Genomic DNA, 27,830 nt, shown 5'->3' with positions numbered 1-27,830 from the left:
TTCTTGAACAGATTTATATTAAAAAGTTTAAAGTACAAATACACGTATTTTTACACTGTAACTGTAGCGTTACAACATCGAGTCCTAAAATCGCCATTTGTGTGTCACAAGAGGATCCACGTGGTATGTTATTTTAATGTTTGTTACTGATTAAAATAATAAAATTTGGATATAATAATATATTTCTCTTTTAAGAGCTTTTTCTGCTGTAACTTTCTGTCTCTTCATGTTCGTTAATTTTTCCTGCAGCACATTTCAAAGATGTCCAGCCATCTGACTTGGATGATAATCCGAAATCGCTCCAGTTTTATGATAAAAAAGCGAAATGTTAAGAAATATTTCAATTCGGTAAGTAAACTGATCATTATCTCTCAAATGCATCTTGCGTTATAGCTCTAATAAATGCAAATCTGCTCCATAATCTTGCTCGCTTGAAGAGCTAACTCTTCATATTAGTGTAATGTGAGTAATTGAATAAAATAATTATTAACTTGATTGATGTAGTTAAAAGGTCAAAGGTAGGCTCGTTCTTGGAATGTATGCCCTGAATGCTCCACCCGTAAGTAGCAAAAAATTTTGGTACCTAATTCCACAGAATCGGTATCATGTAATTTCTCAATATGTTTTTATTTTAATTGCTTGCGAAGCTTAATAACCCAGGGGTCAGCCCTGGACAAAGTCCATAGCGAACGGTACTAAATACAATGTCTATTTTAAGTGGAATGATAATAGTATCTACTGGTTTCGTTTTTTCTCCCCTATTCTCTTGCCTATTTAACATAAGTTTTCCATTTCTCTTGTGGTGGTTCATTTCTCGGTACGGATTCACCACAGTTCAGAGGCTATTTTCCCGCTTCGATCCTCTCCCCTTTAGATATTTCGCATGTTTAAAATCCAGTGCCCCAGTTGCAGAATATTTACCAGCAGTCTGCGATGCTGATTAAAGATCAAAACAGTTTGCAAGATAAACTGGCATTAAATGAAGATGCTACATTTGACTTTCCAATACTCAAAATTTCTACGGGATGGGCTAAAACGTTCCAGTTATTGACAGTTAGAGGTAGAGAATTTTTTACAGCCTTCTCAAAAGCTTAGGACCCAATGAAAACTTCAAGTTAAAGGAGTACAGCTTCCGTGAATTGACAAGTGCTGGCAACTTGCGAATTATGTTTCAGAAAATACAGTACAAATATTCATTAGCTCAAACTTCAGATTTTTTTTTTTTTTTTTAAGTAATTTTCTTCCCAAACTAAGAAGTTTAAAGACTTCTGCAATGCACGGAGCTGTTTCTGCATAGTGCAGTGATTTTCTTTGTCATAATATAAAATATGGTAAAATAGCCTTTAAAGGGCACCACTGTATTAAACAAATTGTCTAATGAATCTTAATGAAAGGCTATTTATCATTGTCTGATTGTATTCTGTTATTCGCAGAGATAACTGCAATGAGGAGTCTTGTATGTATCTTACATGATAACAACGTTGAATTCTAAGCCATATTTTTCTTATACTCTTAAGTGTTACAACAAAAAATTAATTGGCTTATGATGATCATTTTGACAAGCATATGTCTGAATCTCGCATGTTAGACAATGTTAATTTCTGAAGCCAAAGTTGTTTTATAATTTTAATTTTCTGTGAAAAAATCTAGCAATTAAATACATTTTTAATTTGTAAAAAATGAATTATTCTGGGGAGCAATTTTTCTGAGAGCCTCAAATTTTTCGGAAATTTTACATTGTGACGTAAGTAGTCTTGAGATTTCAGACTAGTTTTGCTTGCACAATAGTTTCATGCATTTAATGCATGTCTTTTATTTGTGCAACAGCATCAAGTTAAATGTTTTAGTTCTGTTTTGGCTTGTATACATAGATTTGAAAAAGAATTTTTTTTACAGTTCTAAACATTTGTTAACATAACTAGTTGATCGATTCTTTTTTTATTTTGCCATGATGTATATTGGATGAATTTCTTCAACTGACTCATATTGATGATATCTCTTACTGAGCAATTAATAATTATTTTGTGTTACAGTTTGTAAAAGCTGGTAGTGTGCTGAATAAGGCTCTTGATTAGTAATGTCTAAGAAAAATTGTAGTTGCAAAGGAAATTTGCTTAAATATGCGTTTCATTATTTCCAAGAAAAGCAACCATGTAAAGAATAATTTAGTGTAATTGTAGTAGTACACAATAGTATGATAATCCTATTTCATCTTTATTTTTTCCTTTAGCTATTCATAACAAGCTCGTCCAGCTTAATGCAAATCACGATAATTTTTAAAAGTTGGGTGTCATACGATAACACATGATGATTAATTACATTGGTCTGTGTTTCTGATTTAAGTGATGTGAATGTGTTGCTGATGTTATTAAGTTGTCTTATCTCTCAAATGGAAAATTAAGCTTCAACTAAGTACAGTGGAAAACATTTTAACACGAAGCTGAAGAGACTGAAAATGTTTTTTATGTTATAAGATTTGTATTAAAGTGCATAGGGTACTATATCACTTCGTATCAACCAAATTTTTCATGTTAAGCGTTTTTGTGTTAAACCTATTTCACTATTATGTCTTGCCGTGATTATTTTATTCAGTTAATAATTCTAAAGAAGCCAGTGATTTAGTGACAGCATTTCGTCCTTCTAAGTCATGCCAGAACATCTGCCTTGTGCCCATATCCATGAGTCGCAAAAATTGAGATGGGCACATTAGGTTTTGACCACCATAGGCTGTTGTGTCGATGACTTTATTGCGGTCCTAAGCGCAACAGTCGTATGTTCATCTGAGTTCAAAATGAGAAATTGCCGTTTGAAGTTGTGTGCCTCCGTGTACATGATATGGTTGAAATTTAAAAAAATTTCCCATTCACAAATGACCATAAATTTAGGTAAAATAAGTGGCAAAGAATCACCTGATGGACCGTAACTCAATTTTGATAAAAAGTGCAGATACGACTTTAGTACTTAGCACGGCAGTTAAGCACTTAGGAATCATGAATATCCTGCGGTTTAGAATGATGACAACAAACGACGGTCTGCTGATTAGAAATGAATGATTATTGTTGTCTGATTGCTAAACTAGTATTGAATATTGTAACCCCAGAGATCCCCTATCTGTCATCAGGGAGACCTACCGTGGAGTATTATTGTATATTAGGAAAAAAATCTACTTCAATGATGAATCATGTCTCGTTCGTATGAATCTTGATTAGCACGTTACATTCTGAACCCTGTTTTTTGGCTTTACTCGTACTGTTCCAGCTTAAAATGAATTGGCTTATGATGATCATTTCGACAAGCATATGTCTGAATATTGCATGTTAGACAATGTTAAGTCTGAAGCCAAACAATTAAATTTTTTATTTAAAAATTCTTTGATGTACTTAATGATGAATACTAGAGCCAATCCAATAAGATTTGTGATATATCTGTTTTATCTGATGTAAAGTTCATGAGTTTTCAAACTTTTTGCCTGGATAAAACTTTCATATTTTTAAAGCATGCGGTAAAAACTTCATATTAATCACTTGCTTTCAATTCTTACTGAATGCTTTGTTTAACATTTGTTTATTAGTTGCTTGCCCCAAAGCAGAATACTTGACGATGTTCTGCAACATATAATCATTTGACCAAAATTGTTCTGCAAGTACTTCAAGCATTGTATATACAAGCAACCAACGGTGACTTTTCCACAGATCAGGAATCCTAAATCAAAATAGTTTCGTACAGGAGTTTTTTCAGTTTTTAAATTTTACTGCTGGGGGGGGGGGCTATGCATCTGTTGAACCTAAACCGATGGAGATTCTCCAAAAATATTTTACATGCTTTCTAAAATGCATAGAAAGAGCAAAGATACAAAATTTTCTAAACATCTGAACCCATGTGTCAAACCATGTTGTTTTGGTTGGCATAAAGGAGAAATTAAAATAAGGTTAATAAAGAAATTACTTGAATAATAAGTGAAATGAGTCAAGTCAGGGTAGCAAATAATAAAACACTTCAAAACTTTCTTAATAACTGAATTATTTTCAGGATGCAAAAGGATTGAAATATGAAACAAGACACATCATTTTTGGCGATAGACGTTGGCATGTTTCCAAAACATACGTTTATGGAGGAAATTGCAGTGGATGCAGGTCGATTGAGGAAAATAAGGAAAGAGGGAACCAAAAACTCTAGAAAAATCAGAATCTTCTCAGATTTAAAATATGAAATTTTTACAGAAGCTTTCTGCAGAAATTCTGCCGATTTCTAAGTTAAAAGTAAATTTTAAGTCCCTGCATGACTTATCAAATTCAACATTTTTTGTGAGTTTTCCTCCAAGTTATTGTAATTTCCAAGAATTTTAGATTTTCTTGTAATTTAAAGAAATCTGCAGAATTTAAAAAATGTTATCTTGAGTTGGAAGATATTTGCAGAAAATTTGTCTTGAGTTTTTTTCTCTCACATTTGAGCAGCATTGTTCTGCAGTTCAGGCATCTGTTCTGCGACGTATGTTGCAAATTAAGTAGTATTCTGCTTTGGGGGTTGCATGCCCCAAGCCTAGATTCTTTGTGTTACATTCACAAGAGTCTGGTTTAAATAAAATATATATTTGGTAAAAAAAAAGTCAAAACCGTATATTATGTTTCAAAAATAAGTTTCATTCAAAGGATAGTTGAAAGAGAAAATTTTTTGCTTGCAGATAATAGGGAACTTACTATATCTTTATCTCTGCAAAGCAAATGCATTGATTGATTCAATCCCCTTTTGGTTTAATTTTATAAGTAGCTTTAATGATGATTAGAATCTTTCACATTTTTCTTCAATAGATCTTTCAATGAATTGATCTTTTTGTTGCAATGATGAAAATATGGTGTATATTGGATGAATTTCTTCAACTGACCTCACATTGATGATTTTTTTTTCACTGAGCAACTTTTTTTGTGTAAAATTAATATTAGAAGTGAGAAAAAAGCTTTAAATATGTATAACTTCAGGGCATAAAACTAGTCAGTTAAAGTCATTATTTTAAAAATTAGTATTTATAAAAAAGTCAATAGTCATTTTTTTTTTGCAAATTTACCAATTAATTTCAAGATAATATTCACGATCAATATTGTTTTCATTTTCTGATAAACTTTTAAAAATACCAAAAAAGCAATAAATTGCTATTATAGCAGCCCAATTTCACCAACCTGGTAGACTTTTACTTGATAAAAATATTTGCTATTCTTTCATTGGATTGAGATGAACTATTTTTATGGGAAAACCTGCTCCAACGCCCCCCCCCCCCCCCCCCCCACACCTGTTCGATATTGGGTACATTCTTAAAAACATTTTCCTCTTTTTGCTCAAAGTACAAGGTAAGATAATGATTTTTTTAAGCATTAAGGTATACAATAGACATGACAGCTACATTTGTGTACAATATCAAGATTAGTAAACATTTGTTAAGTTTAAATTCTTATTTTAATTGTTGCCTTTAACTTTCTTCAGAAGTTCTTGCAGTATAAGTGAAATTACAATTCTGTCCCAAAAATTTAAACAGAAACATTCTCAGAATACAATTCTCAGTAAAAATATGAATGGTAGGACATTTAATTTCATATGTGTATATTAAAAATAAACAGTACTTAAAGCACAAAGTAAAGTTAATTAGAAAAAATATCAGGCAGGAGTGCCTACCTAGTGGGGTCATGACACAGAATATGCCATTTAATTTTTTAGATGGGTTTATTTTGAGGGGTAGGGGGGGGGGGACCTTTGTGATATTTATACAGGATGTGCCATTGATCATAGAAAAATGGGCACCCCTGCATTTTGTATTGAATTTATTTAGGAGAAAAAGTGTAACCCATATTTTTTTTTCTTTTTCGTAAAATTAGGCTATATTTTTAGATAGTAGCGTTAGTTTACTGATTAAAATATCTCTAAAAGTATGGAATGTGGCCTCAAAAATTAGAACAGATAAAAAGCGTAAACTTATCCCTTCCAATTCAAAGTTGCATTCTTATGAATTAGCATAAGAAAAGTCAATTTATTTGTACTTTTTTAGTCTTTATTTCTGTGAAAAAAATTAATCCACTCTAAAAAATTACTTTTATATTGATTTCTAAATTTTTACTCTATAAAGTAGGGGGAGGGGAGTCAAGGATCCTTTATTTTTGGAAGTGAGGGGGCGGTTGTCTCCCTTTCGATCTGCCTATGCTTTTTAATTTATAAATGTGATTTAAGGTTGAGAAACACAGTTTCAAATGTTAATATGAACTTGTGATTCTGTTACCCTTACTTCAAACACATGGTTTTCAGGGAATTAAAAATTAACAGGGTTAAATGTATGAATTGTGTATTTTTTTTTGCTTTATTTTTCCTGATTTCAGAATTTTTCTGAAATTTGTTTTCCACGGAGTTTTTAAAGAAGAAAAGTGAATAAAAAAACTACTTTCAATCACTTTTTGAAACAAGATCTTTTATTTATCCCAAGTTTCAGAGAAGTTTTATTTCAATCAACATATGAATTAAACTAAACTTTTAGTCAAAATTTGTACCAAATTAGCTGTGCATTATGTTGCTGCATATTACAAACAAAGCTAGTATCTATTTCACTAAGTATGATATTCTTTTTCGTTACTCCATAGTTAGTTAATTTTTTTAATTTTAGTCAGTATTGGTCAGTATTTTAAAATTTTTGGCCAGTAAAGTCAGTATTTTTGACCCTTAAATAGTTTTACCCCCCTGAACTGTTAATTATATTGAATTTTACGCTTAGATTAATACCAAGAGACAGTTTATAAATTATATAATTGACGATTGTGATTTTGCGAACTGTTCAGAATGGCGAAAAGCATTCAAACTTGTTCAATAAGAGACATTTTAATAAAATCAACAGTGCTCATAAATTAAAGGTTCGTAAAAAAGATCGTCAACTGTAGCTATTTGCGCAGGAAATTTGCTCATGGGCATTTCAGATTTAACAAGATATTAAATTATAATGTAGTATTTGACAAAAGTGTAAATATACTAATCCTATGGGTGTTTTTTTTTTTTTTTTTTTGTGCTTTTGGTTTCAGAATTACCGTGATCTGAAAGTAAACAATATTTTGCATTTAGTTATTCATACAAACCCATAGATGTACTGTAACTAGATACTCAACTCCTTAGCGGCATGCATTGAACATGCATAGTACATAGGCAAAAACATAGTCTAGGAGGATGCAACCACCAATCTATGGTAGATTCAATGCTGCTTGCATCCGCGTAGGCAACAGCAAAAGTTACTTGCATGCGTACCCTTTCTAAAGGCTGGCTCATTTACTATTTGGACTCGGCAACCCATGGAACCATTTTTTTGTGTCATCTTATCAAAGCCAATGTTGCATTTTAATAAGATGACAAATGATTTCTTGTACAATTGACTTGTGTTTCTGTATCAACTGATGAAAATGTTCATTTTGCCAAATTTGTATATTGCCACCACAGAGATCCCCCATACCTGTCATCATGGCAACTTACCAGAGAGTATTGCATGTTAGGAAAAAACTATGACTACGATGAATCATGTCTCTTCTCCGATTCTTGGTTAGAAATGTTTTTGCTTCACTCATCGTAGTGCTACATCATAAAATAAGTTGGCATGTGATGATCATTTTGACAAGCATATGTCTGAATATTGCATGTTAGACAATGTTAAGTCTGAAGCCAAATAAAAATAATTAAAAATTTTAATTTAAATATCCTCTGATGGACTTCATGATGATTATTAGAGCCAATTCAATGACATTTGTGATATTACTATTTTCTGACGCAAAGTTCATGAGTTTTCAAACTTTTTTGCTAGCATAATAGTTTTATACTTTTAATGCATACAATAAACTCTTTCTTAAATTCATGCTTAGTGCATTTCACACAATTGTGTCTAACACTCGGTACTTAGTGATACAGTGTGTGTTGCTGATATTACCAATTTGTCACCTTTTTCAAATGAAAAGTGGAGAATACCTAAACATAAGTGTAATGTGATCGAGGAGCTACTCCATGTTTATGTGTCCTGTAACATCTTTGCATTACATTAGTTGATTTTTATTTATTTTTGTAGGAGCCAAATGTGTTGCTTTAGTACTGTGTTGCTGATGTTATCAAATTGTACTTTTTTTTTCGAATAGAAGACGGAATTTTTCAACAATTTTCTTTTCACGCAATATTTCATTTTTACCTAATGTTATGTGAAACAAGCATGCAATTTTAGTGATGAAATTATAGTTCAGCTGACTTCTGTTGATGAATTTCCTATGTCTTTCGCTCCTATCTGAAAAGTTGCACTTGTTTAATTCTGTGTACTATCATTTCTTTTGCCGAATGGATGAAAATTTCATAGATTGAAATAACTGTAAAGCATAATAAATCATCTCATGATGGGAATAAAATCACTTCACCTCTGTAATCAATTTACGCCTAAAATTTGCAAGTTAAAAAGTATCATGTATGGTTTTATATTAATGTTTTAGCTTTTAACATTGTAATTTCCTGTCCTTACTTGCCATATTAATCATACTTCTGTTTTTCCTTTTTTTTTTCACAGGATCCTCTCAACATGAAAAATATCCACTCTCCTAGGTTTTGTGGTTTAGTTCAAAAGAAGGCCATCATGGTCGAACCTCATGCCCAAAATAATGGGGTTAATCTTGTTTTCAAGAAAGCACGCCGTAAGTAAAGTGTTAATAACCTTTCATTTTTATTATTATTAGACGAACAATATGGTATCGAACAGGAGGGCAACACAACCTGAAAATCAGGGAAATTATCAGAGGATTTTAAAAATTTCTCCTACAGGGTTCGTACGCTCCTTCAGAACTCCTATACTCCTTCAAAACTCCTATACTCCTTCAATTAGGAAATTTTTTTGAAGGGCCCTTCAAACTCCTTCATTTTGGTTTTAACTCCTTCAAAACTCCTTCTTTTTTAGATCTAGACTCCATAATCGTCTTCTGTGACAGTAATTTAAAATACTTCAGTCAACAACAGTGGCGCCGACTCCATGGGGCCTGAGGGGGCCCGAGCCCCCTCAAAAATATTTTTGAGGGGGCAGAGACCCCCCAATAAATCAAGAAAAGTATTAGTTATATTATGTGTTCTAAACTCATAAATTTATCTTTTATTTTCCTTGTTTGAAGATAGTTTACCTTGTAATATACATTCAGTAATTAGTTAAAACAAATAATTATTACGGTAGTAAGCAGGTTAACTGAAAAGGAGTGTGAATAATGATGGTGTTATAATGCTGCAAGCACACTTAAAATTTGTCCCAGTGCTCTAACTTACTGGTCAAATCTGTTGCCGGTGGGCAGCGCTGCGGCGAGCTCATTTAAGTGTTGCTGATCTGGAAAAAATATATGAGGGTTTGATTTGTATATTAAATGGGAGGCGTGATTGTTTTGAGTACTTTTGGGAATTGTGTTTAAAAGAAAAATCTTCACAAAATGATGATCCTTCGCTTCCTCGGAATCGACGTATACCAAAGTATGAAAACAACGAAGCCAGTTCACCGCATGCTTTCAAAATCCCAAAGGCACTTTACATTGAGGTTTCTGAAATGGTGCAATCTTGCATTATTGGGCGGTTTACATCAACTGAACTCGCACAGAACATTGCAGTTGAACAAGAGTGCTTGCTTTTATTAAACAGAGGTGAAACAAATTTTGGAAAATCAATTGAGTTTTCAAAAATAACCTAGACATTGAGAGACTGCGTTTACACTTGAATATGTTAGACGGTATAACTAATGAAAAAACTGGTCTTAAAAAAAAGCGTGCGTAAATTGAATTACCTTTTTACGAAAATACTGTGCGTGTTTGTATTTATAATTCCTTTTTTCAAAGCCAAAAAATATGTGTCAGGCTTGTCGAGTTTTTGGGCTTCTAATGTTGATTATATGACTTTAAAATGCTTTAAAAAAACTTTAAAACTCGCTATTTTTCATCTCAAATTTAGAAAATTTCCCCCGGTTCCCCCCCTTCCCCATTTTTTTAAAAGTCTGCGTCTCTGGGAGTGCCTTTCCATTCAAGTCAAGTGTCCTTCCTTATAATACCAATGCTTAACTACGGCACTGCACGGCTCCCCATAAAATAGAACAAAAAACCTCTTACTAAGACAAGTGATAGGATTTAACAGTTGAACCAGAAAATTTGTAATCCAATTTTTAGATTCTTTTACTTCGAAAACGCCGTGTCACATACTGTTTATTTGTTAAAATAACCAGAAAATATGGCATTTTCAAGGTACAAAAATCTGACCTTTATTTGGGTTGGGGGACCTCAGAGGGATTACATAACACCCTAAACCCCTGGTGATGTCCGGCCCCCCCCAATAATTTTTGCAAGTCGGCGCCCCTGGTCAACAACTTGACTTCGTCACAAGGGCAAAGGAAGAGTGATTTTAATGTAATAATTTGATATATTTCCCCATAAAGATATGATTTACAAATTGAGTATAGAAGTCATAAAAGTTGAACGTGAAAATTTTATTATAGATGATAAAGACATTTTATAAATATAGTAAATCAAATGGTGCTTGGCTATTTTTTTCAAGTTTTATGATTATTGCTTTTTCCTCCACCACACTCTCAGCGGCAAAAGTTTTGTCTAATTAATATTTAAAAATACATAAGTAGATGTGCTTATGTTAAGGGTGCTCTTCACTGAGAGTCTGAAAGCTTCGGATCCAATGCTAACCTACGGGGAAAGTTAAAGGTTATTTTACAATATTCCTTTGAAGTTTTCGGGTCAATTTTTTTTCTGAGTATTTTTCAAGCCTATGTCTGTGTATATTAGTTTTTACTTTTTTGATACGTCCATTCTTCGATTTTTTAAAATTCGAGAAAAAATGAATTTCTTCGAAAACAAGGTACTGTTGGACCTTTCGCTCTGTAAAAAAGCTGCAAATCGTGCTATCGAAATTTTAAGAACGCCCCAACACGCAAAATATTTCCAGCTCTCTTTTGAGACTAAGTTTGAAATGATGCGACCATTTCTAAAAAAATATCGGAGTTCCAACCATCTGAAATATTTTCGAAAAAGCTCAATTTCTCTACTAAGCCACGCCTTTCACTAGTCCCTCCTTTCTTGAGGGGAAAAACCGGGTGAGGTGTATAAGATTTACGATCATTAGCGCAAACGACCGTTTCCATTTACTACTCCCCTCTTTTCCGGAGGCATTTTTCAATGAAGGAATGAATGAGTGCTTTTGAAAGTGAATCCACATGCTTGGAAACATCTTCACGATTTGATTTGTGTTTAGAAAGGATATAGTTTTTAAAGAGTGCTTCTGAGATAATTCTTGTGAATTCTTGTGCTTAATGACCTCCTGAATCCAAATATGACCACCTTTTCCCATTCACACGTCCCGCTTTTTTGGAAATGTCGCCCGCAATTTTTTTCAGTTTTTGAGTTTCATAGCCATTATTTTTATTTGGAGGGGAAGTTATCGTTATATTATACATTAATACTTTTCTGAGGGGCTAGAGAGGTGCTACGTTTGTACGCAAGAACATATGAAGGAAATTGGTTAACTCATGGGGGGTATTACCACTTATTATATTTTTAAAATCATCAAAATCCATCCTTTTTTCTAGGGGTTTGTTTTACAATTTTTTCCCTTATTTTTTGGCATGAAACCAGAGTATAGGACTCACACCTATAAACCCTATATCCGAAAAAAAAAAATTCACGTTGTAAATTTAAAAAAAAGGAAGTATCGCATTTTGCGTAAAGTTGCATCGCAGACCTTCAGTGAAGAACCTTTTCGTGTTATTCAAATTCATTCACGGATATAATTAAGATTAAAATTATCTTAAGTATGCTTATAATATAGCATTAATGAATATTTCTATTTCTGGGGATGCACTACCCCCATTACTTTTCACAACATCAAGAAGGCATAAACAATGGAGCTGGTGCATCCAAAGAAAGATAAATATGTATATTAATGCTACTTTATAAGCAAATTTAAGGATGCTTTTCACTGAGAGTCTGAAAGCCTACGGATCCAATGTTAACCTGCGGGGAAAGTTGGATGAAGATTTTACAAATTCCTTTGAAGTTTTCATGTAAATTTTTTTCCGGGTATTTTTCAAGCCTCTATCTGTGTCGTGTACTTTTTCCTTTTTTGAAATATCCATTCTTTGATTGTTTAAAATTCGAGAAAAAATGAATTTTGTTGAAATAGGTGGTAGGTACTGTTTGATATTTTGCTCCATAAAAAATCTGGCAAAATATTTCCAGCACTCTTTTGAGACTTTGTTCGAAATAAAGCGACCATTTCTAAAAAAAAAAAAAAAAAAAAAAAAAAACGAGTCCAAAACCGTATTCTAGATACTTACTAGATATTTGGATTCTATTTTTGTCTATATTATACTATGTTACTACAAATGTAAACGCATAAAATGCTTTCCACAGCTCAACAAACATTTTTGAAAATAATTTCTCGAGCCAAACTCGTAAAAAATTCTTTACAAGGTATGTACACATTGATCATGTAATTCATAATACAGTGAAATCCAGTAACAATGAACTTCAAAATCGGGACTGAAAACTTATTTGGTTGAAACGGGTACTTCGTTATACTGATATACGTTGTAACAGGATTTCACTGAATTTTTCTTTTGAAGACTTTCTAAGGAGAAAAATGATACATACCTGCATTTCTTTAAAGCATGAATGAGTATAAAAAAATTGTTTTAAAGCAGGGTTGGGTTTCCAGGGTCGTGACCCCAAATGGGGTCGTGTAGCGTTTCTTCTTCGGTCGAAACATTATTCCTACCACAGTATAGTTGGGGGTGGATCGAATCTAACATAGCAGTTTTGTAATGTAGGATCTAACGTAGCTTTCACAATGTTGCCAGGTTAGGTCCACACCTTGCGATACTTTACTGACATGTAGGCTACGTGATCACAGGTCCTTTACTTAGTCAAAAAAGGGTCGCAACGTGCAAAAGATTGGGAACCACTGGTTTAAATTTACAGATAATTAGAGAACTGATGGGGGAAGGGGGAGAACACTGACCATTTTGTTTTTAACTGGATGAATACACCATGTTCTAAGAATCTTTCGGTAGTCGTGTTACACTGAAATTTTCATAAGCTCAGACAAATAATTTGTCTGACGTCTAAAACATTTCCCCGAAACCTAAGGTTTTTCAATTTTAGCCGGTCTTTATCAATATATATTTGTGTGTATGCACTGTGCAGTCGCGTCTGTTCATAGTGAAGTCTAAGGAACCGAATAACAATTTCGTATACAGCCTCAATTTCGCTATAAAAAGGTAAACAACAAGAAGGGAACTGAACCATAAATACGATATATACGGCTTGAATATTAGTACGAAAAACCAAATTTCTAGTTGAATTTTAATTCAAAGTGTCAAAGGTCAAAGTTTTTTAATATCCTGGATAAAAAAACAAATACATAGCCACAAGTTTTCAATCAAGCAATGCATTTTCTACACTTATAATTTACATCTTTTACTTGTGCTTTTAAGACGTTGTTTTTGACTTTTATCTATTTCTTGCACAAAGCTCATGCTTTTTGAAGTCCATATTTTATTTACAATTTACACATTTAAAAATTGAAGCTATTTTGGAACACCCGATTTAAAATGGTGTTAAAGCTTCATTGAAACATTATCATTATTTAATATTATTAATAAATGGGGGGAAAAATTCAAAAAAAAAAAAAAAAAAATTAATACCAAACAGAAAAGAAAGAAACATTTAGCATCCAGCCCATAGCTTTCATTTGAATTTTGACGTCTTGAATTTAAATTATGTTTTTCACAATCACGAATTGTGGTAGAACCCTACTCGTTGGTTTTCTTATTTCTACAAATGGTTCCTATCAGAATTATATTTGTAAAAGTCATGATTTGAATACAAGATGTCTACATTCAAATGAATTCCAGGGGCTGGATGCTGGACGTTGTTGACTGAATGCTGTTTTTGTCTGAAAAGTATTGTGTAAAATCGAGAGGGTCGGGAATAAGTAAAATCGATGGCGGGGACATGAACTTCACCGCCCAGGAGGAGGGACATGCTCGCGAAGACACGTGGAACAGACGAGTTTGCATTAAAAGAATAGAAAATTAAAGTCGAAAGAACATCAACTACGGACAAGTGAAAACAATAACCAACTGTGGTCGCTCAAAAAAAGAATATATTTGGTCTTGGTCAAGCAATAAGGTATTCGAGGGCGAATGATTGGTATTAGTCTCACGCAACTTTGCGCACATCTCTCAACTTTTGTTGATTTTAAATGTTAACATTTATTGACATAGAAATTACACTATTTTAATGTAAAAACGTGCAAATTAAATTACACTTGTTTCGGGGTTATTAAGAACATCTTTATCAATAGAGATAGATACATGTGTTTCTGTCTTTTACATCATTCAAAAGTTTTTATTGGGCCTGACAGATTTCTCTTCCACGTTCTGGAGTTATTTGAGTTACCCTAATTTTGCTAACAGTTTAAAATTTCTCCGGGAAGTCGAGAAGAGATCAAAAAAAAAAAAAAAAAGAAAAATTAGAGCAATAAATGTTAGTACACTCAACAATTTATAAATTATGCTTCATGAATACTTTTATACAAAAAGAGAAAAATTAAATTGAAATATTTGTAAAATTTAAAGGATAGTATACTAATGTGTGTGATTTGCAAATGTGGAATTATATTTTCAATTCTGATATTTTTTTCTGAATATAAATTACGTATGTAAGACATTGTTCACATTCTTACAAGCAAACAATTGACGTAAATAGGGAATATTCCACGTAATTGTTACGATTGTTTGATTGATTGCAATAGTTTGCATCAATGAAAGCTTGATTGAGTGCAGCTATCAAGTTTAGGACTTCGTTTGCACGAAGCTGTCAACATTGTGTGGTAATAAAGAGGTTTCATTTAATTTCGAAATGCGAGCATGAATGAATTTTCTGAAAATTATGCTTTTAGCCGTTGCTTTTCTCACCATAGTATCCGCAGAAAGGAAAGCATTTCTGATTATGTTTATTGTTATTATTACTATTTTGAATCGCAGAAAGCAATGCATAACTAATGTAACCAAAAATTGAAAACCATTAGGAAAAAAAAGACCTGAGAAGAAAAAAAAAATCAAAAGTTTTAAAAAGTTATTCTATTCCTCCTAACATTTTGCATTTGAATAAGTCGAAGTACATTGTTCCAAGTGTACTGCAAGTAAACTGCAGCTTGTATTTTTAATTTAAGTACATTATTGCAAGTAATTCCCTGTTGCTCGTGTAATTCCACCCACGAAATGTATTTTCAAATGTTCTCAAACATCATATAACTGCTGCTTCGAAAATACACTTCAATAAAAGACTTACCAACTACTTATTATTATAGCCTGTTGCACTTTTCGTCTAATGCGTAAAATATTATTATTATTATTATTATTATTATTATTTTTGAAAAAGAATTTCAATTTTAAGAAGTATATTAATCATTTAGTCTTGTGTATGCTGCTCTAGTCACCATGCTGATTATCTATGTTTTTGCGGGATGATTTGTTTACTGATAGTAAACAAATGCAGCCCTGCGCATGATGAATCACCGGAAAAATATAAATAAATATCTAAAACAGTAATTGATTAATTAACAAAAATGTCAGTTCAGCGTTGCATATCCTCCATCGAATTGCAGAAGTATTCCTTTTTCGACCATATATATATATACATATATACTAAAAATAGCGGGATCCCCCCCCCTCTTTGAAATGTAACCATATCCTAATATGAAATTGTTTTCTGATTACGACATTTCTGCCGTTCTCACAATAATTAAAAATAAAATCAGCATCGTTCCACCTCTTGACTGTAAATATCCGATAACCGATATGTAATCTTCCCTCCTCACCCCTCACCCTTTTTTCCGGGACTACACCACAGGTTTACACTAAGCTTATACCTCTTGTTTTATATATATATATATATATATATATATATATAATCATATCCTAACGCAAAAAATTGCATTCTTTAATTAAACATCAGACAAGAAACTAATTAGCTTTATGAACGAAATAAGATTCGGACGTGGCAATTGAAAACATCGTTTAAAAAAAAAAATAAGACAATCGTTTTTCCTGTTCAATTTATGATAAATTTTCTTTTCATTCATAAATTTTTCATGAATATAAAATCTGGGAACGCATATCCAAAAAAAAAACTTTGTTTCAAAAATTACGGCAGACCCTTTGGTACTGACTTTATTTTCTGTTCTGTTCAACCTTCGCATCGGTACTGTTCAAGTGGGGTTTCGGCCGCCAGCTAATTTCCTTGATTGCTCTTCACGACGGGGGTCATTTAGGGGTTTCTTTCCCTCCAGAACAATGACAGCTGTGACAGGTCACGTGTTCCTGCCTTACATCGATTACCGTCCACTCCATTGGCTGTTGAAATGTCAATCACTTGCAGTTTTGACATTGTAAAAAGTCATCCACAAGTAATGTCATGCCTTAAAGAGGAGATGGACTTCTGAAATTGTGACAAGGGGAAGAGAGAGGGTGCCAAAAAGTGACATCATAGTTATTATAACAATATGTTTATGAAAAATTTGACATGTGACAAGGGAAGGAGTAATGTAAAGTGTGACGAAAGGAGAAGGGGGTCAAATCTGTTGAAAACGAAGTGTGAGAACATTTAAGGATAGCCCAAAAGTATTCCTTCAAAATCTCATTTTACTCTTTCAAAACTTCATTTTATTTTTGAAATTGAGTACGAACCCTGCTCCTAATATCAGGGAAAAATGATCGTTTGCAGTCGCTAAATCAGCTAATCTTAGTAATTTTTTTGCGGGAGTCATTGAGCAAAATGAAAGATATCTTTTTTTTCGAACAAAACACCTTAATGATCAAAATTGAGAAAAAGCATTGTTTTTACATAGTCAGCTTTGTATTGTCTACTGTTCAGGAAATAGTAAGTTGTATGAAAAATCAATAACAAATGTTGAAAAAGTGCCGCTCAAATAAAAGATTAAAAGCTGTTAATGTGCAGTATAAAACTTGGAAAAATTTTTTTAAAATGCTTACACTTCTTTCAGTGTTACAAAAATTTATCCCAACCTGTGAAGAAGGGAGATTTCCCAGATTTTGTTCCCACCATGTAACTGGTTAACTTTCTAGGTATAATGATTAAATTTAAAAACTGTTGGCTACTAAAAGTGAGAGACCTGTATTGATTGCCAGCAAATGTAGATTGCATCACTGCAGAATGTAACTAAAATTTTCAATTTGTTACTGATCATAGAAAATACCAAATTTTCTATTGTAAAATTAGGTGTTTCTACTCAATAATAATGTAGAATTTAAAATTTTAACATTGATGAAGTGTAGACTTGACAGATTTATGTTTGATTTGTTTTAAAAATTATTAAATAGAAAAATCAAGTATTGATTGTTTAAAATTAAGAACAAATAGTTTAAAAGAATCAGAGCTTAAAAGAAAGATTTTTCTCTTCCTGGGGTCCAGAACCCGTATTTTTGACTTAAATTGCCAATTCTATTGTATTCCCTGGTTCGACCAAATCTTCAGTAATGAATAGTGTCTTGAAGCCTGTACATTTTGCAATATAGTTAGCCAGTTTTCGTATTTACTCGCTATAGCCGGTTTTTTACACTTATTCACCAGATAAGGACACACAACTTCTGCATAACTTAGGGTTCTGGGAACCTAGGACACCCAAATTAATCGTACTCAAAAAAAATTCTGGGAAAATGGCAAAGATTTATTTAGTAATTGTGCTTTTACACATTAATAACACTGTTTGCATACTATCTTTTTAATTTAAATATTATGTAAGTTTTGTTCATGTATGTATTCTTTTTTTACATATATAGATCAGAATCGTCCTGTAAAAGCTCTGCAGCGTGAGCAACTTACGAGAAATGCTCGCAGAACAATGACTGTTATTAAGAAGTTTGTGAAACAGAACAAGTACAGAAAGGACTTGAAGATGGTATGTTGCTGTTTTGTAAACATTAATTGTTTGAACACATTCAGGGATCCCAACTGATCCCTGTTCTGTCCAAAATCCATTTTTTTTTTACAGAGTTAAGTCAGGTTTAGTTAGTGATGTGGATCGGGTAAATACCCAGCGGATAGGTAAATACTTTTTGGGTATTTACCCAAGACCTGGGTAAATACCCAAAAACTGGGTATTTTACAAAAAAAAAATGCAAAAAGTGAATGAGAATTTTTTTTTTTTTAAATCTGAATATGAAATAATTGGTAAAACTGATACATACATATGTATTACACAGTTTATAATATTTTTTATTGCAAGACTTAATGAAATTATGTAAAAAACATATTGTGAACCAAAGAGTCTTTCCTTTCAATGCCATAATTGGAGAAGATGTTTGCTTTTTCTTTCTTTTTTGTAACCAGTTCAGCTTTTTACTTTTTGTAGAATGGCTTTTTATATCTGAAATTTGGCTATCAACATTGATTAGGCATATCCGACACATTTAATGTGAATATTAGATTGCTGAGTTGTTTCACACAATAATTCTTTAAATATGTGATAAAAATAAAAATTTTAGGGGAAAATTTATTGTTTTGTATATGGTTGGTTATACAGGGTGTTCCGTTTTAACCTGCAAGACCTTTATTTTTGCAACCGTTAGTCCTAGATGTATACTTCCAATTGCAAAAATATTCAAAATCAGATGTGGGGTAAAGATACTGAAAGTTTGAAGCAAAAATAAAAATGATTCAAAAACTACAAAATTTAACTTTTTATACGGCCCTAGGTCCCCTAACTTATGTTTAGAGAAATGATCTGCATTTAAAACTGACATAAAAAAAACTTGTCATTTGTGCAATCAAAACTCAAGGAGATATTCCATTTGAAAGTTTTAAGGGACCATGCAGAAGATGAGATTAGAACTTATTACCCTTTCAGAAGAATGACAGGTTGGCAAAGTAAAAAACACAAGGTATTTACATTTTTCATTTCTATTCAAAAATTCATGCAAATGTTATGCTGTGATACGCAAAACACGCTGCAAAACCTTGAACAATTTGAAAAAACACACAATTTTATATAAACACTCATTAACTGCTGTATTTTCCCCCAAAAGATGTTACTGACGGCGAGTGTTAAGTGGCGTAAGTCACAAAACGCTGCGTTTCATATCTCGGTGAATATTGGTCGTACTAATGTCAAACTTTTTTTGTTCGAATTGTTTTTCAATGGAGATTATTTCCCTAAATATAAGTCGGAGGACCTGGAGCCCGTGTAAAAAGTTAAAATTTGTATTTTTTTTACACATTTTTATTTTTACTTCAAATTTTCAATATCTTAAGTCTTCATCTGATTTTGAACATTTTTGCAATTGGAAGTATGCATCTAGGACTAACGGTTGCAAAAAAAGAGGTCTTTTGAAGGTTAAAACGAAACATCCTGTATATATACATAGTGGAATACATACAGATAAGTATTTTAGTTGAATATAAATTTTTGAAATAAATACCCGGGTAAATACCCATTTTGGGTATATACCCTGGGTATTTACCCCTAAAAATAAATACCCAGGTATTTTACATCACTAGGTTTAGTGCATTATTTAACAACTTGGTTCGTTTATTTCTCTTTCACAAGATTTAAAAATCATTGAAATTTGAAAAATCAGAAACTTGACTAAGAATGATGAAATAATTCCTCAAAGTTCAACTGAGGTGTGATTAGGAAGCTCCTGAACTGTTCCTTTTTAAACTTATGATCCCTTGACAATTAAGTTCATATACTTTTTCAATTTTAATAATCGCTGACTTTTTATTATTTTGTCATACTCATCGCCCCTCACAAGTTTTTCACCCCCTTGTGAAGCCAAATCGCCCCCATGTTGGGAATCACTGTTCTAGCTCTACATTTGAAAAAAAAAAATGAAATGTTAATTAAAATAAGGTAAATTGTATGGAAATATCAATGCTGAGCTCATTCCTCCCTATTGTATTCAGTTTTAATTTATCAGGGTTTTTTTTATGCTTAGAGTTCTATTGTAAGATTTAAATCTTCTATTTTTTTGAAAAGAGTTTATCTTTTATACCTGTTATGTTAAAAATAGTTACTCTCAGTAAAAATATTTTAAATTATAAAGTTTTTGCATGTACATTTTTATAGATGCGTATTTTGATCGCAGAGCTCTCCAACTGGCGGCCCGCCAAATTCTTATTTAGCGTGTATTTCTTTTTTTCACATTTTTATCAGGAAGCTTTGGAGGAAAATAACTGATCTCACCTCCCAAGCTACAGTCGCTTGGCATCAGAGAGAGGATGTACCTTGTTTTTCTGAATTTTGCCCTGAGTGGCAGGCTATTATTGAAGAATTCATTACGAGATTTTCAGATTTTGAGATCATCAAGAATGATGTGGCTCTCAGGGTTGCCACGCACCGGGAAAACCTGGAATTGTCAGGGAAAATGAAAATGGCCGAAAATCAGGGAAATGTCAGGGAAAATGAAAAATTGCATATTTCCGATCGTTCTTAGCGCGGCCTGCGGTCTATGACGTCAGAAAAAAAACTTTCTGCCTTGTTTTTTTTCGCCGCCATTCCCTTCCCATTCGTCGTTTTGTCATTCCCCTCTTTCTTCTTCCCCCTGCAGTTCTTTTTATCAACAACTCTGCCACTGGCACGTGCGCCATAGCAGTCGGCGTGCACCAGCGCAGTCAGCGGCGGACATGCGCAGAAGGTACTTCTTTTCTTCCTCGTTTGAGCGGGCTCTGTTTAAGCGCTGCTTGTTTACGTCAGCAGTTCTGAAGTTGTTATGATGCACAGCACGTTGTTTTGTCTGGGAGTGCCGACTGAAGTTTTTAATGAGCTGCAATAATCTTTTCATATTTTATATTATTTCTTTAAATTAATTAATGAAATCGTATTATTCTAAACAATTTTGTTCTGTAAATTTAATTCATTAGACAATTTTAAACTTAGAAAGTTTCTTTTTTACAGAAGTATCGCTAATCTTTTAGTATTTTGGTAGTGATCTTTTAAGACTTCCAATGCGCTTCTTTCTTTCAAAATAAAAGTAATCCGATTAAAAAAAAATCTGCACATCAGAGAAGTTTCTGATCAATGCTCAAACTTTAACTTTATGACAGGGTGCCCACAGGAGTGATTATGGCGCAAGTTGCGCCATCAAATTTTTTTTTTTTTGGGGGGGGAGGGGGATTTTTTAATTATTTATTTTACTTTATTTTTATTCAAATTATTTACTCATATTATTTTACTTTATTATTTTCATCTGTGCGTGTGTATTTTATTGGGGAGCGAGCACACTTTTTTTTTCAAAACAATAATAATTAAAAATAAATAAATAGGTAAAAAAAATTAAAAAAGAGGGTTAAAAATAAAAAAAGCGCTAAGGCGTTCAGAAATATTGGGGGGGGGGGGGGGTTGTGCTATTGAACTTGGGGGGGGGGAGCACCCCTGTTTTATGAGCAACAAACAGGGGAAATATGTGAAGCTTAAAGGTGCATGATTTTTTTACAGGCCAAAGTCTAAAAGCGCTTTGAGTTTAATGGATTGGAGGGGTAGAAAGCAATAATTGAAAAAGTTTAGGTTTCATAAGTTTTTAGTTCAGATTATTTTAGCAATTAACTTTATTTTTGTGATACAGATGTCACAATTGCTAATTCTGCAGTTCTTTCACTTGATGTAAGGCAGTGGCTCCTCGCTATTGAAAATTAGATATGCTACATTTACATTAATTGTTTATTACAGTGATTTGCTTCACTTGTGTTAGTACATTAGGGTAGTTCAAAAATACACTTTAAAAAAAAGGTTTCTCCTAGAAAACAGGACACCACTCAATGTTTTTAGACTTGTGGATAGTAAAATACTGGAGGAATTTTAACTTCCTATTCCAACTGAAAGAGGGTGCTCGACCCCCTCCCTCAAACTTCATTAGTATGAGGAGGGGGTTAAAAAAATTCATTGAACTGAAAAAACAATGTTACATACTATAATCTACACGAGTTATATGCATATTCATTGCAATAAAATAATTACTTACCCCCCCAAAAAAAAGCTGGGGAAATTAAATGTTTCTAAATTTGACTTTTTCTATGCTAGAGCTAATGTTAAATGGAGGGGTCATTGAGCACCCTCTTAAAATTTGAGCAAGAAGCTAAAACTTTTACAGCACAATACTATTAGTAAGTCTAAAAAAAATAAGGGGTGTCTTGGCCTCTAGCCGAGAGAGAAAAAAAAATTGAACCACCTTAGTACATATTTTTGATTATTTCAGCTTGAGTAAATTAAATTTGGTAGCCATTGTTTGTAAAATTTGAAAATGAGGTAAGTTTTATCAAAATTTGAGATGTATATATTAATGTTGCAAAATGAAGGTGGAGATTGATAACCTGGAATTTTTCTCAAAACCACCTGGAAAACCTGGAAATGTCAGGGAATTTCATTCTTGAACTTCCGTGGCAACCCTGGGCTCTGTTTAGTAACCCAGTCACAGCAAGCATTAAAGAACAACCGACCAACCTACGAATAGAGCTCTGTGATCTCCAGGCTGACCCGTTCTTTCAAACAAGAACAGAGGGAGCCTGAGTTCTTTAAGTTGCTTCCAACTAGATGGTTTCCAAATCTGCCTGACTTTGGACTGAAAATAACTTGTTTAACCATGTTTGGAAGCATATATTTATGCAGGGATCGCGCTTAGGATTTCGAATTGTTCGCCAGTAAATTAGCCAAATTTTTAAAATGTTAGCCAAATTTCAAAAATCTTAGTCAAAGACTAACTTTTACTCATTTTAATGTATTTTTGTCTGCAGAAATATTTAATCAGAAAGTGAAGTATAACTTAATTTTTGACAATTTTTTGAGGATAAGGGCAGGGGTATATCCAGGAATTTTTGTCCATTTTTAGGAATTTGGTGAGAAAAAAATTGCAAATTAAGTAGTTTTTCCACAAATCATATGTAGTTTTTCAAAGGAAAAAATGGCTAAAAACAACTTAAAGTGATATTTATCATTCTTGAATAAATTTGAGAGTAGAAATAAAAAGCTTTTAACGAAATAAAGACTGCATTCCAATCTTACTCCGATGTTTCAGACATCGAACACAATGAAACCAACGCTGCATTCAACAAGGCATCCGCCAACACTTTCTACTCGGTACCCACGCTCCGCACTCGATAAATTGGCGAGAGGCGCAAGTCCAGTGGCACAAAGAGGCGAGAGGCAAACGTCATCCTTCCTCCGATCCGATGGACGGTAACGTTCCGATCCAATGCTAACGCACTTGCGCACACCTCAATCTGCTCAGAGTAGTCCAAGGATAAAACAACTTTCAGTGACTGCTAGTCTGGGAGTTTTGTGAAAGGTTCGTTTTTAGGGGTCAGAATTTTGTCGTTTTTAGGGGTCCAAATTTTGTGAACAGACCTAATTTTTATCAAGATTGACATCTGAAAGGAGCCAATAAATTCGCCAAATTTGAATTTTGTTCGCCGATTTTATCGCATTTGGCGCTTGGCGAATGCTTAACGCGGTCCCTGTTTATGCGAAAGTCCTTTTTCGGAGATACACTTTATCAAGAATCGTTACAGGAGCTCTCTCCGACATAACTAAACACATTGTTAGACCTTCTTCGGCTGGGAATGACAAGTATCAATGTTGACACGCCTGCCCTTGTAAAAAGAAGGCAGATCGACCTCAGTTTTCTCATTAAAATGTCAGCAAATTGTTTTGTAATCCTTCTGTTTCATTGTTTTATAATTAATAATTCAACTATTAAATGTTATTGTATAAGAGGTAATTGTTCAACTTTTTCAAACTGCGGCCCGCCAGGGGATCAGTGACCGGAATTCTGGCCCGTGGCCCTTTGCAGTTGGGCAGTCCTGCATTAAGTCTTTAAATACATAAAATAAATCAATCATGAAAACTGGTGCCGAAGGAAGTCACTTGAAGACTCAGTTCATCATTTAAAACTTTTATCAGCTGCGCATTTTTTCATTGCTGGTAGATTAACAGGTTACCCATGTTATTAAAACAGTCTTTTTTTTTTTCTGTGACTAAATCTACATTATATCTAAACTCACTCTTCTTTTGTTTTCAGCTTGCTTTGAGGAGAGCTAGTGCTATCTTGAAAAGTCAAAGGCATGTAGTACCAAAAAAGAAAGTATTCAAGAAAAAGGCAGAATAACTTTTCTTAAATAAAATGCTTTATTATCATCAAGTGGATTTGTTTCATTCGATCATTTATGCATTTTTATTTCATTCTCTTTATTTTGATGAGGGTTATGACAAGTGTTAACAAACAACATTCATGAAGATAGCATACACCACTAACAAATCTAATTTAATATTAATTCTTATAACTATTTTATTTTCAAAAAATTTAACTGTTGCCATTTTTATATGAAGTTCTTAATTTTGGCCATTTTTATGAAATGTAAAGGTGTCAAATTCTTGTCAGTGAAATGTCAACTTGTTGTGTAAAAGCATAGCTAAACTCACTGAACGAAGAGATGGTGATGCTGGAGGTATTGCCACTGCACTCAATCCTGTTAGAGGTATCGGTAGTTCTATTGTACTGTGTAGGCTAATGTCATTGATTACTATCATTTCATTTTTGGATACAGCGCTCCATTCTTGGCTGCTCACTCCACCAAATATGTAGATGCAGCTCTCTGGAAAGAAAAAGTTAGAAATATACATAGTGAAATATTTGATAATTAATGTAATTCACTTCATTTAGTGATTTTAGGGGTGGGGGTTTAAAACTAGTGGAATTTTAGAAAGCTTGGTTGATTTCCTTATTAAATATATGGGAACTTTGCTTTTTAGTTTTAATTTTTTAGCATAATTCTTGGACACAATCGCTTACTTCACTTGTGTTATTATTTAAAAATTCTTGCATACCCAGCATGTTTTATTTTTGTAATGAACTTTGACTGTAAAGTTCCCACAGGTCTTTTTTAAGATAGGATATGCAAATAATTTAATAAAAGAAGTTTAGATTGAAAAAAAAATTTAAAGTAGTCCACAGTTTTCTTCTAGCGTTATATAGTTTCGATGCTGATGCTCGTATCTACAGGAAAGTATTTGATTAAAAAACTTGTCCTAACTATAAGTATAGGATGTGGAAGTTGCTCGTACACAGCAAAACTGGCTCGCTATGTCTCTGTTGCATTGGCAATAAAAAAAAGCGTTTGCACTCTAGAAGGCATGTGTCATGACATGAAATAATCATTAGATACAAATATTTTTCTCTTGCCAAAAAAAAGGAATTTCAATGAACAGATCAGTTGTGCCTAGAAATGTAAAATTTCCGGAAATTTTGAAGTGGTGGAAAAAAAACAGTTTTTTACCGGGGTTTTTCGGGGAAAAATTGATTTTTTAATGAGGGGTTTTAAATTCTTAAAATTGATTTTTTAATTTGGGTTTCTTAATAGCTCTGTGTTTCTGGGAACATATAAAGGGTTAAGCATTAAAAAATATATGCAATTTACACATCTTCTTTTTCTGTTTGACAGGATTGCGCGTAAAAAAGTTTCATTAGAAAAAGAAACAAAGAAAAAAAAAACCTTTTTGTTATATACTGAGAGCTTTCTTGGTCAAACACCAAAAATAAGTCAAGTCTTCATTCAAATAAGATATAAATATAATATGTGTCATCATAAAATATAATATGTGTCTGGTCATAACAATTACATTTTCTATTTTAGATTGCTTTTGACTTGAAATAATTATTGTAATTTTTGATTTTCAAACATGATCGATATTGTTTGAAAGAAAAATAAGTATTATTTCCCTTCCTTACAATGTAACTTTAGTGTCTGAAAATGAAAGCTATTGATTTTGATTTTTTTCTAATCCAGTCTAAGTCCTAAATTGGTTTTTCTTTTCCTTTCCAACAGAAACCCCAAACCAAAACTGCGGAATGATTTCTAAAGTTTAACCAGAACTTAAACTGGAGTTTCAATTTATTCACACACGGCCGAAAAGACGAGTGGTGCAAGGCGCATTGTTTTCGACTTGATATTATCTTTAGAGTGGACTCTTTACTCGCTAGACCTCAATCACATCTGTTACACTGTATAGACTCAAAGGTTTACCCTAAACTACACATAAGTTTAGACTCTCTAAAGCAATTGCTTTATAGGGAATAGGATTGATTAAAGGACTTGCGGCCCTTGAATGAAAATTTTCAATCACTTGCACCTTTGTTTTACTTCAAAAGGCGGGCAGTTTGAAACCAATTAATTTATTCATTGCTAAAAGTCTTTTCATATTATTATTTGTGTTTTGTTAATTTATATAATTTTAATAAAATTATACGGAAAATTGCTTGCCTGTTTTTTTTTTTTTTTTTTTTTTTTTTTTTTTTTTTTTTTTTTTTTTTGCCGCACCCTGTACCTTTGGTTCACACAATCAGGGTTGGGTTTAATTTTTTTTGCGAAAAGAATTTAACGTTTTTTGCGTGTTATATTATCATACAACTTGCATTATCAAAGTTGAACAGTATTTTAACATATAAGGGCTGGGTTGCCAGAATTAGGAACAGTAAATACGGGACAGGCTTTCTATGAGTGAAAAGGGGGGGGGGGATTTTTGAGACGTCTATTCATGATAAATCTGAAAAATTCATTCGCAACAAAGCATTAAACCTCACAAAATGTGCCTTTTAAAGTATAAAAATCGTTTTCATTGCGATTGACGACGCATGCGCAGAGATTTATTTCCAACATTAATCAATGAGCAAAGAAGCAACCAGTAGCGGATTTTAGGGAGGGGGGGGGGGCATGCCCCTCCCAAAGGGATCAACTAATTTCATTATTTTTAGTTGACTTCTCTATAACATAAATATTTTTTTTTATTTAGTTTTGTAAAAAGAACACAAAGTTCATATGAATAAAAACATTTCTGTTTGCTAAAGAAGTAATATTGGACTCAGAGGCCAGAGCAGCAGAACGCATTTAACTCATTGGTTTCAAACTTAAGGGAATGTAATATCGCGATTCGTCCATTAATTCTTCTTTGATTTAATCAATAATTATTAACATTTAAAAAAAAAAAAGTAAACAACCTAGAAGAGTCACTTCGATCCAGGAAGCAATTTGTGAAATAATAAATTTCTTTTTCAGCTTATGAAAAATACAAAATGAAAGGAAACCATATTAGTAATGCAAGTGTCATGTAGTATCAAAACGTTACCTCAACTGTATCATAGCTTTAAGAATAAATCAGCAGCTGCTTTGAAATTCGCAAAAGAAATAGTTTCCGAATCTATATATATAATTCTCTTACGTGCCGGCAAATGAAGGGGTGAATTTCTAAACCTCTGTTGGCAACACTTCGCCGATAAATCATGTAAACAAACTTCTACGTTGTTTTGAAATCTTGAATCACAGAATACTCAACGAACTTTTTTTTTTTTTTTTTGAGATGAGTTTGAGTCGGGCTGTGGCCCATTTCAACCTTAATCAGCAAAGAAAAGCTCAAAGAAGGCAGGAAACCGTTCTTGAATCCAATTTAAGACGAGCCATTTCCAGAGTTGTATTCTCTGATTCGCTGCCGATAATTTTTAGCGGCTGGGGAATTTTCAGTCAGCAGTTCCTTCAACAGATCAGGTGCGTCACACAATGCCGGTAACCGCACCTTTCCGTCATGGCAACATTTAGTATATTTATTTGCAGTATTACGCTCTTTCTGCCAATAAAGAGCACCACAAAATTCGCATTCTTCACACATTGCTCCACAATCATGTTCATCGGCAATGTTGTTTTGAACGCGTAGGCGCTTTGAGCGTCGTCTATTCTCTGCTTCAGTAC

General features: G+C 33.0%; 2 protein-coding genes and 1 non-coding gene across 3 annotated transcripts in view; 2 read left to right on the top strand and 1 right to left on the bottom strand.

Annotated features, from left to right (window-relative positions):
* The first annotated feature begins 69 nt into the window (after positions 1-69).
* Positions 70-24,232, top strand: LOC129224196 (60S ribosomal protein L28-like). The gene is made up of 5 exons (XM_054858614.1): positions 70-123; positions 250-348; positions 8,558-8,681; positions 17,882-18,000; positions 24,113-24,232. Exons 2-5 carry the CDS (start codon positions 262-264, stop codon positions 24,197-24,199), a joined length of 417 nt encoding a protein of 138 aa, XP_054714589.1. The 5' UTR covers positions 70-123; positions 250-261; the 3' UTR covers positions 24,200-24,232.
* LOC129225320 (small nucleolar RNA snR60/Z15/Z230/Z193/J17) lies at positions 8,215-8,296 on the top strand. The gene has a single exon (XR_008580733.1). It is a non-coding gene; the product is annotated as a small nucleolar RNA snR60/Z15/Z230/Z193/J17 (small nucleolar RNA).
* A 236-nt stretch (positions 24,233-24,468) lies between the features above and the next one.
* Positions 24,469-27,830, bottom strand: part of LOC129224192 (beta-scruin-like) — a 71,268-nt gene continuing 67,906 nt past the window's right edge. Inside the window, exon 17 of the mRNA XM_054858610.1 lies at positions 24,469-24,686. Coding sequence (XP_054714585.1) covers positions 24,469-24,686 — 218 coding nt within the window. The remainder of the gene's footprint in view (positions 24,687-27,830) is intronic.

Source organism: Uloborus diversus, chromosome 6 (genome assembly GCF_026930045.1).
Source record: "Uloborus diversus isolate 005 chromosome 6, Udiv.v.3.1, whole genome shotgun sequence".
In the NCBI taxonomy this organism is placed as follows: Eukaryota; Metazoa; Arthropoda; class Arachnida; order Araneae; family Uloboridae; genus Uloborus; species Uloborus diversus.
Note: the sequence above shows the minus strand (reverse complement) of the source record. Positions and strands in the feature narration are given on the sequence as shown.